Here is a 14,419-nt window from a genome sequence, read left to right as displayed (position 1 = left end):
GAGAAAAACACTTCCTCTCATTACATCATACAATAGATTTACATGCACATTACACTAAAACACTACAGCACCACCTGCTGCATACACAGGTATCTACAGCGCCACCTGCTGCATACACAGGTATAACGCATACATAGGCACATACATTCTTCCAACAAAAATGACAGTTTAGGGTGGGCTGACACCTTAAAAAAAAAAAACAACACATTTCAAAAAATACTTGTTATAAAATATATAAATGTTACATTTTGTAAATTTACATCATTAAAATGTACCTTTCCATTTCACTTTGTTGCAGACTGTGATTTTCTTGATTGTCAAAGGATTCAAATTGTGTACAGGACATCCCTGGAAATTTCATATTCTTGAATGACTCAAATCTTTTAGAAATCTGTTTTATTTTTCATAAAAGAGATGCACACTATAGATCTGTTAATGGTGCTTTCATGATAACACCAGGACTGCTCATGGGGGTGTAATGAAGGTAAATTCTCCAACTTAACAGTCAAGTTTCAAAAGCATAATGGCAAGACTTGCTTTGGGGTATTGCATCTAGAAGAAGGAAAGGTAAGAATCTGCAATGAAATTACCAAACAATTGCAATTTATACACTATATTGTCAAAAGTATTGGGACACCTGCCTTTACACGCACATGAACTTTAATGGCATCCCAGTCTAAAGCTGGATACACACTATACAACTTTCTGTCAAGTTTATCCTTTAGATTTACAAAAAAACATATAATATGAGGTCAAACCTAAACACCTTCAATTTATATGCAATCAGGCAGGCCCTTGTACTACATAGTTGAAGGTAAATCTAAAGGAAATCCAACAAAAGTTGTATAGTGTGTATCCAGCTTTAGATCTTAGGGTTCAATATTGAGTTGGCCCACCCTTTGCAGCTATAACAGCTTCAACTCTTCTGGGAAGGCTGTCCACAGGGTTTAGGAGTGCGTCTATGGGAATGTTTGACCATTCTTCCAGAAGCACATTTGTGAGGTCAGGCACTGATGTTGGATGAGAAGGCCTGGCTCACAGTCTCCACTCTAATTCATCCCAAAGGTGTTCTATCAGGTTGAGGTCAGGACTCTGTGCAGACCAGTCAATTTCCTCCACCCCAAACTTGCTCATCCATGTCTTTATGGACTTTGAATTGTGCACTAGTGCGCAGTCACGTAGGAACAGGAAGGGGCCATCCCCAAACTGTTCCCACAAAGTTGGGAGCATGAAATTGTCCAAAATGTCTTGGTATGCTGACGCCTAAGAGTTCTCTTTACTGGAACTAAGAGGCCAAGCCCAACCCCTGAAAAACAATCCCACACCATAATTCCCCCTTGATAAAGGTACTTAAATAAGTATAACACATTTGTTTTTGTTTTGTTTTTTTCAATTATACCTTTACAATCACTTTTGTAATTAAAAGGGCAATATTATGCAGCAAAAACTACAGAACCATAAACCAGTTTCCGAATGCACAATTTATTTACAAAACTAATATATATATATATTTAAAGTGGTAACATTTGCCTTTATTTCCCTTCATTACTGCACCAGCCGCACTACCATTGTGTATACACAGTTACAGCAGTATCAAAGCAAAGCTAAGTTTTTCCGGGAATCCTATACATGACCTGTCACATGCTCGCTCTACATTATTATTATTATTTTTTTTTTATATAGGTTGTGTATGGCAGTGCAGGAGTGCTTTAAATGATTTTAAATATTTTTCATATTTTTAAAAATTATTTTTATCTTATATAGTTTTTTTTTTTTTTTGCACTTTTTTTTACACCAGATCTACTGTCTGACTGCAGAAACTGGGCTACTTTTAATGCTGGTGCACCTCGCTTCCTCAAGTTGTTAAAGTAGAAGTCTGGTCTAAACCTATCTAAGCTTCAACTTGCTCGCTCCCCATTCCAAGCCCTATACTAACTACCCTGTAAAGGAAAGATGTGTATACTTACCCAATCCAGGGGCGTAACTACAGGGGTTGCAATTGCTATCGGGCCCCATGCTCCAGGGGCCTGTGTGGCTCCCCTGTACACCTGGATGGGAGGGGTGGGGGGCAGCATATAGAGAAATCACTGTCTTCCTTTTTCCTTCTGTAGCTGCAGGAGGAAAATGGAGGAGATTGGTTTCCCTGTATGCTGCCCCCGCCACTCCTCCTATCCAGTTCACTTGTGTTCTGCTGTCTCTGGGGCCCTGTGTGCTCCCCTTGTCCCCCCCCCCCCCACTGTGCTCCCTCCCCTCTCCTGCCCGCTGCTGCAGGGGATGTGTCACAATAGAGAATCAGGAAGGGGGGTCGATAAATATGTAATTTACCAGCTCCTTCCTTTTCTGAATGGACAGAGTCATAGTCAGTGACATTGTAAAAAAAAATAAATAAAATGATAAAAAATAATACAATTAAAATACCAAAAAATAAACACTACTGACACCAGTGGGTGAACTTCCAGGATCACAAAGGTCACACTTGCGACCGGGCCCTGGCATTCCACCAACATGAGGAGGCCCCAAGATGGCAGGAAGGGGGCCCACTGCAGAACTTGTGAAAGGGTCCCGCTGTGGGATCGTAATAAAGGGCCACGCAATGAGAGTAAAGGGCCCCAGTATCAGTGGGAAGAGCCCAGGCTTGAAGGGAAGGGCCCCAGCCAGGGGTCCTGGGGGCTCTTCATGGTTTCTTGCACCGGGGCCCTGAAGGTTCTAGTTACGCCTCTGACCCAATCTAAGGGCACTCCAGTCCAGTCACGTGATTGGTTCCCAGCGCCAGCTTCAGGGGAGATTAAAGGCAGCAAAAATGGTTGTAATGCCATGGCGGTGTCATCATTATGGGGCATGCGTTGTTCACTATCCCTCCTCTCCCCTGAGAGCTGCTCCTCTGGGAGCTGATCACGTGACCAGACCAGAGTGCCCTTAGATTAGGGAAGTTTATGCATCTTTCACGGGATTGTTAGTATAGGGCTTACAATGGGGGTGGGAGCAGTTTTAAGTTTAGATAAGATTAGCTCGGACTTCTACTTTAACGTGTTGCCGACCACCCTCCGCAGTTATACGGCGGCTGTCAGCCGCTCCCAGGCAAATCGCCGTACATGCACGTCGCTCGCTCTCGGGAGGCTCGTCAGCGGGGAAGCTGATGCAGCGGGCAGGCAGCTCCGATTGGTGCCTGACACCTGCGATCGTTCCCCGCTGAGAGAGAAGAACGGTCAGCTGTTGTAAACACAGCCAACCATTCTTCTCCCTGGAATGATCATAGAGCTCCTGTGATCTTTCTATATAGGATCACATGTGTCACATCTATGGTCATTTCAGAAGTGGTCCCCCCAAAAGTGTCAAAAATGTCAATCAGGGGTCCGATCTGTCTGCCGCAATTGCCGCCATTACTAGTAAAAAAAAAAAAAACACCACAATAAAAATGACATAAATCTTTCCCGTAGTTAGTAAACACGATAACTTTTGTGCAAACCAATCAAAATACGCTTCTTGCTAATTTTTTTTACCAAAAATATGTAGCAGAAAACAAATTGGCCTAAAATGGTAGAAAATTTTGATTTTTAAAGTTTTTTTTTTTTTTTTGAATGTCATATAGCAGAATGTGAAAAATATTGTTTTTTCTTTTCAAAATTGTCGCTCTTTTTTTGTTTATAGCGCAAAAAATTTAAATCGTACAGGTGATCAAATACCACCAAAAGAAAGCTCTATTTGTGGGAAAAAAGGACATCAATTTTACTTGGGTACAGCGTCCATTAAAGTAACACAGTGCCGAATCGCAAAGTAGGGTCTTCCCTTAAAGCGGAATTCCGGGCACAGAAACATTTTTTCAGTGAACATACCCCCCGGGACAGTCAATGCTAGTACATTCCACAATGGCTAGCCTCTGATCTGTCCCGGTTCGCACTTACCTGCAAGAAGAAATACTTATAAAATTTCTTCCACAGCGTTGCCATCTCTGTTGTGGGCAGCTGAAGCCAGCGCGATCCTCTTCTGCGTCTTCTTCTCCCAGAATGCGCCTTCACCGGCCCCTCTCGTCACTTACGGCGTGGCGCCGCATTCCTACACAGCTTCTGGGCATGCCCAGCACTGAACGGAACTGACGTTGGGGCCGGTGCAGGCGCATTGATTCCTGGGAGGGATGACGTTCAACTCCCAGGAATCATTGCAAGCCGGAAGAGACGGCGCGGGCCGAGGCCGCAGAGGGAGGAAGTGACGAAAGGTGAGTATCTCTTTCTACAATTACAAGGTAAGTAAAAAAAAAATAAATAATCCTAATTATCCAATTCCTTTTCAGGTGAAGCAAAGCAAGCGGATGGGCACAAAATCGATTAGGTCGATTTTGTGCCCGGAACTCCGCTTTAAGGGGGCAAATCCTTCCGGTCTTAAAGTGGTTAAGGATTGTAAGCGGCCACAGGGAGAAAGCTGAAACACAGCTCTGGCCACCACTTGGGATCACAGAGAAAGAAGGAAATTGGGCTGCTGTGGATTATGGGAAGGACAGGGCCTGCTGGGTGCAACTATGAGATATAGTCCACAGACAGACTGGATTGGCAATGAAATTACACATAGCCAGAATGACTGTGGCTCTGTGGAGAGGAAAAGGAAGGTCTGTTCCTGAACTCGAGGCAGATGTGGTGAGGAGTCGGACATTCTGGTAGACAGACCATGCTGCAAGCTGTTAGCAGAACGTTTGCCATTGTATCAGGAACACAGAGAGGCAGAGTATCAGATATCTCCTGGTGCATGAGAATGCCACTATCACTGACCGATGCTGCCACCTGATCGTCACTGTCACCGACTAGTGCTGCCCCTAGAATAGAACAACTGTCACCACAGGACCTGGTAATAGACCACTGACCAAACCCTATTTCCCCCTATTAAAGAGGGACAGTTTGTTAGCTTGGGCACAGTAGAACTTATCTTGAGCACTTCAATGCTGGATAAGGGCCCCAATATACTGACTAGCAGAGTTTAATACAGATTGACAGACTGTTATTGTCACATTATACCTTAGGCAGGATCCTCATACGTTGAGTTTAGGGGTCATTCTCTGGACAATTGGTTTACTACCAACTGTATACCCTAATTGCTACTGTGTATGTATTTGTTTGCCAACTGTATACCCAAATTGCTCCACTCTTCAGCTCGGATGTGTCAGAGATCTTGGTGCTGCTTGCAGATTCATGGGCTCTGAGCAGACTTGTATAAAGTACTCGAAATTTCTACTTGAGTAAAAAAATTACTTGAGTAGAAGTGGAAGTGCTCGCAGAAAAAGTTACTTAAGTAGAAGTACTAAAGTATTCAACATTTTTTTTACTTAAGTATTGCAAGTAGTTTTTTCAAAAAATTTGCTACTTAAGTACTAAAAGTAAAAAGTACCAGTAGTTTTGAAAAAAAAATTCTACTCAAGTACTGAAAGTAGAAGTACAAGTACTGTGTTATGTAGTTATTAAAGAAAGAAGTCAAAAGTATGAACATCATATTGTTTTTATTATTTCAAATGATTTATTCAAATGATTAACCTGTGTTTGTTAGTAGTTTCTTGATGCACTTTAAGCGCTGTAGCACCATTTATTTGTTTGTTTCATATTTTCTTTTTATTGGAAAGATTTGGTATAGCAGCTTTTATTATACACAGCCTTTATTTTCGTATGCGCTGATTTACAAATGACATTATACACATTTTTTTGAGCTTTATGCAACCTGCCGTCTACTGTTCTGGCAGTGGTAATTTTTTTTAAAAGTAACGAGTAACTATGCAGCACAAAAAAAAAATACTTGAGTAGAAGTATCGAAATCATTGAAAAAATGTAGTGAAGTAAAAGTAGAAGTAGGAGAAAAAAATTCTACTCTAGGAAAGTACAGATACCGCATTTCGGTACTTAAGTACAGTACTTAAGTAGTTCTACTTCGTTACTATACATCTCTGGCTCTGAGAACAAGGAACCTGAGAAAACAGCGGCTCTGCTGGGGGTAAGCGCTACATGTACATATCTTACCCCCCTTTCCACCCTCAACACCTAGGGTAATGTCATGATCCTTCCAGCAAGATCCTGGGAATCACAAACATCGTAAATTTCATGAGAAGGCGCTCCTGCATGGGCTGGATTTTCTTCTTGTGAGAAATGGGGTACTGATTGTTTCCCAGTAATCTAGTGGAAGGGTGGCGATGTTGCACCATGTGATGCTGAAGACAAGAGTCAGTTAAGTGTTTAACCACTTTAGGACCGGAGGATTTTCCTGCTTTACGTCCAGGCCACTTTTTGCAACTTGGCACTGTGCGACTTTACCTGACAATTGCGCGGTCATGCAACGCCGTATCCAAACAAAATTTACGTCCTTTTTTTCCCACAAACAGAGCTTTCTTTTGGTGGTATTTGATCACCTCTGTGCTCTTCATTTTTTGCGATATTAATAAAAAAAGAGCGACAATTATGAAAAAATAACAATATTTTTCTACTTTGACAGTTAAAAAATATCCAATGTATTCAATTTTTGTCATTTATTTAGGCCAAAATGTATTTAGCTACATGTCTTTGACAAAAAAATTCTCAATGAGCGTATTTTTAACCGCTTTAAGACCGGAAGATTTTACCCCATTCCTGACCAGGCCATATTTTGCGATTCGGCACTGCGTTAATTTAACGGACAATTGCGCGGTCGTGCGACGCTGTACCCAAATTAAATTTATGTCCTTTTTTTCCCCCACAAATAGAGCTTTCTTTTGGTGGTATTTGATCACCTGAGCGATTTTTAATTTTTGCGCTATAAACAAAAAAAGAGCGACAATTTTGAAAAAATAACAATATTTTTCACATATTTTTTATATGAAATTCTCCCCCCAAAAAAATGAAAAAATCAAAATTTTTTAACATTTTAGGCCAATTTGTTTTCTTCTACGTGTTTGGTAAAAAAATCGCAATAAGCGTGTTTTGATTGGTTTGCGCAAAAGTTATCACAGCTACTAACTACGGGAAAGATTTATGTCATTTTTATTGTTTTTTTTTTTTTAACGAGTAATGGCGGCGATCTGCGTTTTTTTTTTGCGGGACTGCAACATTGCCGCGGATAGATCGGACCCTTGACTGGCATTTTTGACACTTTTAGGGGGACCAGTGACATTACTACAGTAATCAGTGCTGTAAATATGCACAGTTACTGTAATAATGACACTGGCAGGGAAGGGGATGATCAAGGGGTTAAATATATGCCTGGTGCTTACTGACGTGTGTGGGGGGAGGGGACTGTGTGACACAGGCACAGATCGCAGGTTCAGCTATGCTGAATCCTGTAATCTGTCCCTGTCTGTCACAGAGGAGATCCGCCCGCTTTGTTTACACAGGCGGGCGGATCTCCACACTCGATCCCCGACGATCGGGGAAGAGCGGCGGTGATCACCTCCCCTGGCCCGACTCCCGCTGTGACTGAATACAGCAGGAGCGAGCCTCCGGCAGCGCGCTCGCGTCGCCCACAAGAGGAGGAATCCAGCGGCGTAGGTCTACGTCGCTGGACGGAATCGAGCAACTTTGCCGCGGTACGCTCCATGTGAGCGCTTTTATCTTGCAGGTACATTTTTGCCCTTATAAATTATAGCATCCTTTTACAGAAGGAGGAGGACCCTGATCTAATAAGTGGACCTTGCCTTTTGGTGCAAGGTTCCAACACCAAAAACAGCCAACTGTTGCTCCCCAGTGTCTCCACTATGTGGGTATACTGCAAACATAGAAGTTATAGAAGTGTTTAATTTTTTTTCTTGGGGTGGGGATGTTAAGTGTATCCAAACCCAAAAACAAATATTTTATATATTGTGGCTTACCAATACTCAGATTTGGTGGCTGCATTTGTTTTCTTATTTCAAGCTTTTAATCTTTTTTTTTTTTTAACCTGGTGATTTTACCAGGATGACAACCATTCTATATCAGGACAATGGAAAAAGATAGGACTATGGAGCCCTGCCCCTCTCCCATTGTCAATAGAATAGATGGGTGTAGTCCTCAAAGAACAGAGAACAATCTAGTAGTTGATAACAGTCAGCAAACAAGATTCCCTGCACGATCAACAGGTGTGTTTTTTTTTTTTTGTTTAATATATTTTTATTGAGAACAGTCATAAAAATTACACCAAGAAAATACGTTAAAAAAGTTAGAAGACGTGGGAATCCAATAACAAAATAACAACTGAATGAACCGGTAAAAAGTATGTAAGCCAGAGGTAATCAAAACCAATTGGTAGTAAAAACAGATGTGTGTTTGAACTTATTAAAGAAATTAAAAAAAAGACTTTCAATGTACAAACCCGATTCCAAAAAAGTTGGGACACTGTACAAATTATGAATAAAAACAGAATGTAATGATGTGGAAGTTTCAAACTTCAATATTTTATACAGAATACAACATAGATGACATATCAAATGTTTAAACTGAGAAAATGTATCATTTTAAGGGAAACATTCGTTGATTTTAAATTTCATGGCATCAACACATCTCAAAAAAGTTGGGACAAGGCCATGTTTACCACTGTGTGGCATCCCCTCTTCTTTTTATAACAGTCTGCAAATGTCTGGGGACTGAGGAGACAAGTTACTCAAGTTTAGGAATAGAAATGTTGTCCCATTCTTGTCTAATACAGGCTTCTAGTTGCTCAACTGTCTTAGGTCTTCTTTGTCGCATCTTCCTCTTTATGATGCGCCAAATGTTTTCTATGGGTGAAAGATCTGGACTGCAGGCTGGCCATTTCAGCACCCGGATCCTTCTTCTATGTAACCATGATGTTGTAATTGATGCATTATGTGGTCTGGCATTGTCATGTTGGAAAATGCAAGGTCTTCCCTGAAAGAGACGACGTCTGGATGGAAGCATATGTTGCTCAACAACTTGGATATACCTTTCAGCATTGGTGGTGCCTTTCCAGATGTGTAAGCTGCCCATGTCACACACATTCATGCAACCCCATACCATCAGAGATGCAGGATTCTGAACTGAGCGCTGATAACAACTTGGGTTGTCCTTGTCCTCTTTAGTCCGGATGACATGGTGTCCCAGTTTTCCAAAAAGAACTTCAAATTTTTCAGTTTTCCACTTTGCCACAGACCATTTTAAATGAGCCTTGGCCCAGAGAAAACGCCTGCGCTTCTGGATCATGTTTAGATATGGCTTCTTTTTTGGCCTATCAAGTTTTAGCCGGCAACAACGAATGGCACGGTGGATTGTGTTCACCGACAATGTTTTCTGGCAGTATTCCTGAGCCCATGTTGTGATTTCCATTACAGTAGCATTCCTGTATGTGATGCAGTGCCGTCTAAGGGCCCGAAGATCACGGGCATCCAGTATGGTTTTCTGGCCTTGACCCTTACGCACAGAGATTGTTCCAGATTCTCTGAATCTTTGGATGATATTATGCACTGTAGATGATGATAACTTCAAACTCTTTGCAATATTTCTCTGAGAAACTCCTTTCTAATATTGGTCCACTATTTTTCGCCACAGCATTGGGGGAATTGGTGATCCTCTGCCCATCTTGACTTCTGAGAGACACTGCCACTCTGAGAGGTTCTTTGTATACCCAATCATGTTGCCAATTGACCTAATAAGTTGCAAATTAGTCCTCCAGCTGTTCCTTATATGTACATTTAACTTTTCCGGCCTCTTAGACTCGGTTAACACTACGGCTATCCGACTTAGGGGGCTACCTGTGAAGTCACGTGCACCGCGACTTCGGCATGACTTGCACGGACTTCATAAAATGAATGTCTATGCAAGTCGCTTCAGGTCGCCCCGAAGTAGTCCAGGACCCTTTTTCTAAGTCGGAGCGACTTGTGTCGCTCCTATTAGAACCGTTCCTGTACTACACTATGGGACGTGACGGTGCGTAACTTGTCAGGCTGACCAAGTCGCCTGACAAGTCGGACTAGTGTGAATGGTGACTACCTGTCCCAACTTTTTTGGAAGGTGTAGCTCTCATTAAATCCAAAATGACCCAATATTTGGCATAACGTTTTAAAATGTCTCACTTTCAACATTTGGTATGTTATCTATATTATATTGGGAATAAAATATATACGTTTATGAGATTTGTAAATTAGTCAATTTTTTTTTTTTTACTCACAATTTGTGCAGTGCCCCAACTTTTTGGGAATCGGGTTTGTATATTAAACGGACCAAAAGGGACCAAATTAGAGAAGTCCATTGTTAGGGTTTGAGTACACGTTAATGAACAATCATTTCCCCTCTGTATAGGAATTTGAAGATTAATCTTCCAGATATGGTCCAGCCAATTCCTTATGGGATTGGAAGTAGATGTTTTCTTCTAATCAGCTGGCTTTGTGCCATCGGCAATAGGCAGACTTCATCTGATCTCAAAGGTGATCAATGTGGGAAAACAAGATATTGCACCTCAATGAAAAGGACTGTGGTGATCAAGAAGAAAAGTCTTCAATTGTCAGAGAGTAACATGATCCTGTGTCACTGTATGAGTCCACGCCAACAGAAAGAGTAAATATAGTTACTAGGAGCAATGAGAACACAAAGCTGACGAGCAAGTCATTAATACTGTACAGCCTACTCTGGCCCAACACTCTTTACACAAGAACAATTTCTTTTCAAGCAGAGCTATAAACAACAGGATAACAGCAGAGACACCTGAGCATTCGGAGCCGATACACCGGACAGAGAGCATCTACAGTCATGTTCCAAATGAACTGACAGCCCTATGGCCTGAAATTTTGCACCAAAGCCTTCAAACCTTCCTCTACAGGTATGGTAGCCTGCTACTATGTTTATTCTGATGCATAGACGATATTGGGGCCTTGACTACAGCCCAACTTTTTCAAATAATTCTCTAAGATTGTTACATAGTTACATAGTAGGTGAGGTTGAATAAAGACAATAGTCCATCCAGTTCAACCTGTGTAGGTGTGTGTGGCTGTAATCATCTCACATAGCCCTTAATGTCCTGATCCTTGAGATGTGCGTCTAAGAGTCTTTTGAAAGCCACCATACTACTCGCAGAAACCACCTCTTGTGGTAGAGAATTCCACAATCTTGTAGCCCTAACCGTAAAGAACCCTCCACGTTACCTGAGGTTAAAACGCTTCTCCTCTAATCGCATTGTATGCCCTCTTGTCCTCATGCAATCCCTTCGACTGAACAGCTTTTTTTCTAAGCTGAGATCCCCATTGAGATATTTATAAATTGCTATCATGTCCCCCCTCAGGTGTCTCTTCTCCAGGGAGAATAAATCGAGCGATTGTGTCATCTCTGCTTTCATAGGAACTCATCTTTGCTCTTGGATACCTGTACATTAAAACATTTTTAGGTCTACGCTATTTTGGATTTCACAGGGATTGGTCTTCAATCATAAATTGAACTAATAATGCCCCTTAGACATATATTCATCAATGTTCTTTCACAATTAAATTTTGGGATCTACTTTCCGTTTTATTTTATAAAACCAACTAGATTTTAAAGACTGCTATTGCCTGCTCTCAGACTGTCCATCTTTGTTTCAGGCATGGAACAGGAATATACAGTTCCGGAATGTCCCATTTGCTTTGGATCCTATGATAATGTGTTCAAAACTCCTCTTCTGTTGCCTTGCAATCACACTTTCTGCATGGAGTGTTTGTCCAAGCTTTGCGTTTTTCAGAGAGAGATGGAAACGTTCTGCTGTCCCATCTGCAGGGCTAAGGTCTCTATCCCACAGGGGGGCATCCCACAGCTACCCCCTAACATGGACATTGTCTCCTGTTACCCGCCATGGATGAAGCAGCTGCAGAAAGTGTGGATAGAAGGGTCTAAACTTTGTTGGAGGAAAGATAATGGGGAAACCCACATCAGCAGTACCAAAACCTCTCTGTCTCACTTCCCACAAGATGAAAATGTCATTATTACTGTCTATCTACTGGGGACTGCTCAGCCCAGCTTCACTCAGCCACAGGCCCTGACTACGGTTAATCGACAGCCGCACTACCATCGCTGCAACCTTATGCTGAGGAATTATGGTTGCCTCCTGTGGATCTTCATCTGCTGTATTCTTCTGCTGTTCTTTGTTGTGTTTTTTCCAACATATCTACGTTTTTAAATGAAATATGTAACATGTGTACACATGGCAATGGAACATCCATCAGCCATACCACAACAATAATGACCTCATTAAGAATAATCACCTTTGCTTAACCACTTTACCACCGGAGGATTTTGCTGTCTTACGTCTGGGCCACTTTTTGCGATTCGGCACTGTGCGACTTTAACTGACAATTGCGCGATCGTGCAACGCCGTACCCAAACGAAATTTACGTCCTTTTTTTCCCACAAATAGAGCTTTCTTTTGGTGGTATTTGATCCCCTGTGCGATTTTTACTTTTTCCGCTATAAACAAAAAAAGAGCGACAATTTTGAAAAATTAGCAAATTTTTTTATATGAAATTCCCCCCCCCAAAAAATGTAAAAATCAAAATTTTTTATCATTTTAGGCCAATTTGTTTTCTGCTACATATTTTTGGTAAAAAAAATCGCAATAAGCGTATTTTGATTGGTTTGCGCAAAAGTTATTGCGTTTACTAACTAAGGGAAAGATTTCTGTCATTTTTGGTGGGTTTTTTTTAACGAGTAATGGCGGCGATCTGTGATTTTTTTTTGCGGGACTGCGACATAACGGCGGACAGATCGGACCCTTGACTGACATTTTTGACACTTTTGGAGGTACCAGTGACATTACTACAGTAATCAGTGCTATAAATATGCACTGTTACTGTAAAAATGACACTGGCAGGGAAGGGGTTAATTTTTATTGGTGATCAAGGGGTTAATGTATGCCTGGTGCTTACTAACGTGTGTGGGGGGGAGGTGACTGAGTGACACAGGGACAGATCGCAGGTTCAGCTATGCTGAACCCTGCAATCTGACCCTGCCTGTCACTTAGGAGATCCGCCCGCTTTGTTTACACAAGCGGGCGGATCTCCACACTCGATTTCCTGACGATCGGGGAAGAGCGGCGGTGATCACCGCCGCTCCTCCCCCGGCCCGTCTCCCGCTGTGTCTGAATACAGCGGGATCGAGGCTCCGGCGGCGCGCGCGGCGCCGAGAGAAGGGAATGTCTGGCGACGTAGGTCTATGTCGTCAGACGCTATCGAGCCACTTTGCCGCAGTAGCAGCTCAGTGAGCAGCAGTAAAGTGGTTAAAGTTCTTTCTATTCAAAACTGGTATTTGACCTGTGGTGGATGCTGGTGGAGTAATCTACCACCATCTTTGCTGTTCTTTCCCCTTATGGGATCTCTCTCTTCTGGCCACATTCTTAATTATGTTTATTACGGAGTGCAATTATAGTGGGTGGAGTTGGAAACTTAGGTCCCTTTCACACAGGCGGACCGTTCAGATCCGCCTGTCCGTTTTTTTGGTGGATCTGAACGGTCTTCCCATGCATCTCTATGGGGGATCGGATGTCAGTGGAGACATGTCCGCTTACATCCAATCCGATCTGTCAAATCTGGACGGATGGAAACCCTATTTTCCATCCGTTCCAGCGGATTGGATGGGATCGGGTGAGAACCGACCGACGGTCCGTTCTCACCCGATTTCCCCCATAGAGATGCATGGGGAACTGACAGCTGTGTCTCCGCACACAGCGTGGAGACACAGCTGTCCTCCTGCTGCTCAGCGGGGGATCGGCGGCTCGATCCCCCTCTGAGAAAAACGGACTCCGTCCAACGGAGTGTGTGAAAGGGGCCTTAAGTTCAAGTTTCCTTCCACAGAAAGTCCTGAAGAGATATAAATCCAATTGGCATCTGTCTCGCTGGCATCTACCCTACCCCTAATTTTAGGTTTGTTTGGACTAACTCTTCAAATAATAATTACATTGAAATTTACAATCATCTAAATGGGATTGTAAGAACAACCATGGGGAAATGGTTTACAGTATAATAAAGCCTAACATCAGACATTTTTTTTTTCATTTTGGATAGAGTAAAGGATAGTTAAAATCTCTGTCGGGTTCTTATTTTTTTCTGTAACGCCATTGGGGAAATTTTCCCTCACTTCCTGTCCTTGTGACATCTGTACAAGAAATAAAACATTGTAAATTACCTTTCTTCAAGCTACTAAAAATGTGGTTCTGTTTTTTCTGTGTCCCCAATGAAAGATTTGGTATCACTTCCTGTTCTGACAGGAAGTGAGGGAAATGTTCCCCAATAGCGACACAGACAGGAATTAAAAACAGGATAGAAGTTTTAATCCTTCCCCACTCTATCCATGATAAAAAATAATGTCTTTGGTGGCATTTGGGTCACAAACAAACAAAAATTCCAGTGTAGCAGGAAGCAATATTTTCCCATGTACAGCTTACATGGTGCCTAGTAGTTTTAAAGAACTCTGACTTCAGCCTAATTCAAACTTTTTTTATAGCTAATATTGTAGCCAAAAGGATAAAATGC

The 14,419-nt window shown here is 42.1% G+C and overlaps 2 protein-coding genes across 2 annotated transcripts in view; one reads left to right on the top strand and one right to left on the bottom strand.

Moving 5' to 3' along the window:
• The window catches only part of CDC26 (cell division cycle 26), a 109,037-nt gene extending 94,894 nt beyond the window's left edge, over positions 1-14,143 (bottom strand). Inside the window, exon 1 of the mRNA XM_082263168.1 lies at positions 14,133-14,143. The gene's annotated coding sequence lies outside the window, so the exon portion shown is untranslated. The remainder of the gene's footprint in view (positions 1-14,132) is intronic.
• On the top strand, positions 10,669-12,159 carry LOC309560119 (E3 ubiquitin-protein ligase SH3RF2-like). The gene is made up of 2 exons (XM_082263663.1): positions 10,669-10,746; positions 11,501-12,159. Exon 2 carries the CDS (start codon positions 11,503-11,505, stop codon positions 12,070-12,072), a length of 570 nt encoding a protein of 189 aa, XP_082119789.1. The 5' UTR covers positions 10,669-10,746; positions 11,501-11,502; the 3' UTR covers positions 12,073-12,159.
• Positions 14,144-14,419: the final 276 nt, after the last annotated feature.

Source organism: Pelophylax lessonae (assembly GCF_965119305.1).
Source record: "Pelophylax lessonae genome assembly, chromosome: 7".
NCBI lineage: Eukaryota > Metazoa > Chordata > Amphibia > Anura > Ranidae > Pelophylax > Pelophylax lessonae.
The sequence above is the reverse complement of the archived record's forward strand: the minus strand, read 5'-3'. Positions and strand labels throughout refer to the sequence as shown.

Bases quoted from the DNA above. Each gene is read 5' to 3' on its own strand.
- LOC309560119 (XM_082263663.1), top strand. From the start codon at position 11,503: ATGGAACAGGAATATACAGTTCCGGAATGTCCCATTTGCTTTGGATCC.